Source organism: Liolophura sinensis, chromosome 9, assembly GCF_032854445.1.
Source record: "Liolophura sinensis isolate JHLJ2023 chromosome 9, CUHK_Ljap_v2, whole genome shotgun sequence".
Classification (NCBI taxonomy): domain Eukaryota; kingdom Metazoa; phylum Mollusca; class Polyplacophora; order Chitonida; family Chitonidae; genus Liolophura; species Liolophura sinensis.
The window spans coordinates 30048952-30052509 of record NC_088303.1 but is presented as its reverse complement, the minus strand read 5'-3'; the positions used below and the strand labels follow the sequence as shown (position 1 = coordinate 30052509).

Genomic DNA, 3558 nt, shown 5'->3' with positions numbered 1-3558 from the left:
TGCTGCTTCGCTTCTTCATGAACCCCACCCTAAGGTATGGAAGATCTGATGTATAGATCTAATGCTGCGGATGATCGTGGGTTTTTCTCCCATTAAATCCCATTATAATGTTGACCGCCGTCGTATAGGTGAAATATTATTGCGTACGGCGTAAAATACCAATCAAATAAATAAATACAGATCTCATACCAATAGGTCAGGTATAAAATCACATATAATAAACAATCTAGACCAACTAGTTCGAACATTCTTTGCTATATTAAAAATTAATTGTAGCTTTTATCTTGATATGTAAAATCATACACGCCTTTGTGAATACCAAATGCTGTTGTGATTCAAACTTATTTGATTTATGTTTAAGGCAACACTTCAGAATTTTTCACTCACTTGATAAATATTAATATTCTATTATATAATAGAATATTAATATGTGTGTGTGTGTGTGTGTGTGTGTGTGTGTAGTATGCACGGATATGTAATTATCACCCTTACCCTTGAATGTTAACAACACGGTAGTTGACTTAATTTGAAAAAACCGTGATCAATAATCCATAATGTTGATACAATCAGCTTTGAATTCCCTTACATATAAGGCGGTAAATCTTTGTGCTTGGCATCCTTTCATTAATTGCACTGGAATGCAACGTTCAAACAGGTGCTCTTTCTATTCTCGGCGATGTAAACCTGTTTGGCATTTTGTGAGGCTATCCGAAATATTAAGAAGATAGATTGTGATGAAATCTTAACTGTCAGATTTGACGCCATTGAAAACGCATTTACAGTATTAGGGGAGGGAAATTCGCCAGCGACCACAAATAACCGCGAAATGTCATGTGAGGGAATGTTGGGGAGGCGCTGCCGGCGTGTCACGCTGTCGGACTAATGTTAATAGCAGCACAATGTCGCTCAATGTCAATGCCCGTTGACCTGCGGGCGAGAGCCTCGCGAGCTATTCACGGAAATGGACACGCCCTCCGATTGGTCGGATGCAAAGGCACGCGCGTTGTTTGGTTACGTAATCAAGAGGCTGGGCGGGAGTCACGTGCGGGTATATAAAGGAGAGGAACCGCGGGTAAACTCAAAGATAGCCTTTAACCGACTAGCAGTTCGGTCAGGGTCAGATACACTGACCAGCTATACACGTCAACGCGGACTTCACTACAACAGCTGATTGACAAACCAAGGCTGACAGCAAGATGGTGCAGACGCCTAAACGTTACAAGGCTAATGGCACTGAGGACGATTATAAAGTGGACATTAACTCTTCATCGAAAAAGGTAAGCTATTTCAAATTCTCGTAGTGTATTATTATATCTATGGTATGAGGTGTCTATAATGTACGTTAACTGCTACACATACGTAATTTTCTAAACTTTATACCTATCGGATAGTAGGGCAGGCCTATATCGCTGGACGTTTGTCAAAGTCTGCAGGGTTTGAAAGACTGGAAGTATGCAAAAACAATACAATAAATTGTTACGGATGTCCAATGAGTACATGTAAGTTTGAGCATCCTTCACTTCCGTCCATGCGATTGCCATTTACGATGTTCTCACTTTCTCGTTGTTGTTGTTGCAGTGTAACAAGCCGTTGATGGAAAGAAGACGGCGCGCTCGTATTAATGACAGTCTAAACCAGCTGAAGTCATTGGTTCTACAAGCTAACGGAAAAGAGGTAAGATAAAAACCTACCTACAACAGTCAGTTTGTATGCATTAATTTAATTCTAAACTTACATTTCGCATGTCAGAAAATGAGTAGAGTAATTAATATATTCGCACACGGTGAATGGACCAAGCCTCGTTCGAATCGATGCAGTGGCAAAGTAGCGTCAAAAGAAAGCATCAACGACTTCGCGAGAAATAGCTGTCGTCAGGCTATCAGGAGGTCAAGGGGAGATTACCGTGTCTGTCATGGGTGTACTAGAGCGCATATTAATGACCAACCTGCTCATTATAGCAAAAGCCAAACAGTCTCATTCTGTTGACCTATCAATTCAATTCATCCCACAGTTATGCTGATTAGTTGCTACTTTTGGCACTTAACATTTACCTATATCTTTCGATTTTCAGGAATCCAACTTCAGTAAACTCGACAAAGCCGATATTTTGGAGATGACAGTGAAACACATTGCTGCTATACAACACAACAGTATAATGGGTATGTATTTCACTTATTTGGCAAAATACTCCTTATATCCTTTAAATAGGTTTAATTTGATTAAATTAATTCAAGTCATAAGTATCGGGAGAAAGTGACGAACAATAAATGTATTAGCGTTCTGTAAGTTTCAGTCTGTGAACATATTGCGTAATTAATGAAAATTAAAGAAAATTATGTCACTTGTGTTTTCTTGGGTACTCATATGATATATGTGGACGTTTTAGTCCCATGCTCTATTGCCTTAATATATTCGGCAATTTGTTTTTTTCAGGATCACCGTCAACAATAAGCAACTCGAGCAATCAGTTCGCAGGAGGCTTCAGTGCATGTGCCAAGGAGACCCTGGGCTTACTGTCCACGCTTTCAGATGTAACGGGCAACTCAGCTGCTCTCCAGGCAGGATTGTTTAACCACTTGACCCACGCGCCGTGTTCGCCCAACGCTGGAACCGTTTCGCCAGAACACCACGGCTTGTCCAGCTACAGTCAGCAACAACAACGACATCACCAGCAGAATCACGTGATGAACTCGCCATATGACAGCCGACTGGTAAACCCGCATCATGCCACGTTTAGCGAGGATGCACGTGCAACCTACCCTGCATCTCATGCGGAATCTCACCTGAATTTAAGGATGCCAGTCTTACAAAAACTATCCAACAACAACAACGCAGGGTTTCCTGTAAGATGTGGTGCATCGCGTTCCCATAGTTATACTGTGTCCATGCCGAATCCTCAGGTCAGTGAATCACAATCCAAGAGTGCATGTACCATTTCTCAACCTACAACTAGTTCAACATACAGTCAACATGCAACCTCTTCCCATGTCCAAGTAAAACAAGAACCAGATAACGTACGAGACTACGACGAGAATCTGCGAGATTATAGTGACAGTGCTAGTGAGGGGTCAAGGTCACCGTGTAGTGAAGACTCATCGCCAACCAGTTCCAAAGCCGCCTGGCGTCCATGGTGACGTCATTTAATCATGGGTGAATCTCGATCAATTTAAATTAAGACTTACTTGTGCAATCATACATGTACTGTTTGAGTGGATGAATTTACTATTGAGAAACTATTTTAAATAGCACTGGATTACCATTTTACTTGTGTCTATGTATATTATGTATATAGTAATAATTAAATTCAATACAGTCTAAACATTCTTGTGTTATTGTTTTTCTAGGAATATTTCACAGGTAAACATCAAAAGGGGGGAATAGGTACAAATGGACCCCTAAGTTTACACCGCCTACCCCCCCCCCACTCCACCTCGCCACCACCTACATCCTTTATCCCTATATCGTCAGATAAAGATATACTAGATTATATTATGACTAGAAAATCGTAGAATGTGCCCTCTAAATAATCCAGTCAATGTAATATTTGTGTTGAATTAA

The 3558-nt window shown here is 40.6% G+C and overlaps 1 protein-coding gene across 1 annotated transcript; it reads left to right on the top strand.

Annotated features, from left to right (window-relative positions):
• Positions 1 to 1126: 1126 nt before the first annotated feature.
• On the top strand, positions 1127 to 3247 carry LOC135475933 (protein hairy-like). The gene is made up of 4 exons (XM_064755898.1): positions 1127 to 1277; positions 1579 to 1674; positions 2072 to 2159; positions 2434 to 3247. The coding sequence occupies exons 1-4, from the start codon at positions 1197 to 1199 to the stop codon at positions 3132 to 3134; spliced, it is 966 nt and encodes a 321-aa protein (XP_064611968.1). The 5' UTR covers positions 1127 to 1196; the 3' UTR covers positions 3135 to 3247.
• The last annotated feature ends 311 nt before the right edge of the window (positions 3248 to 3558 follow it).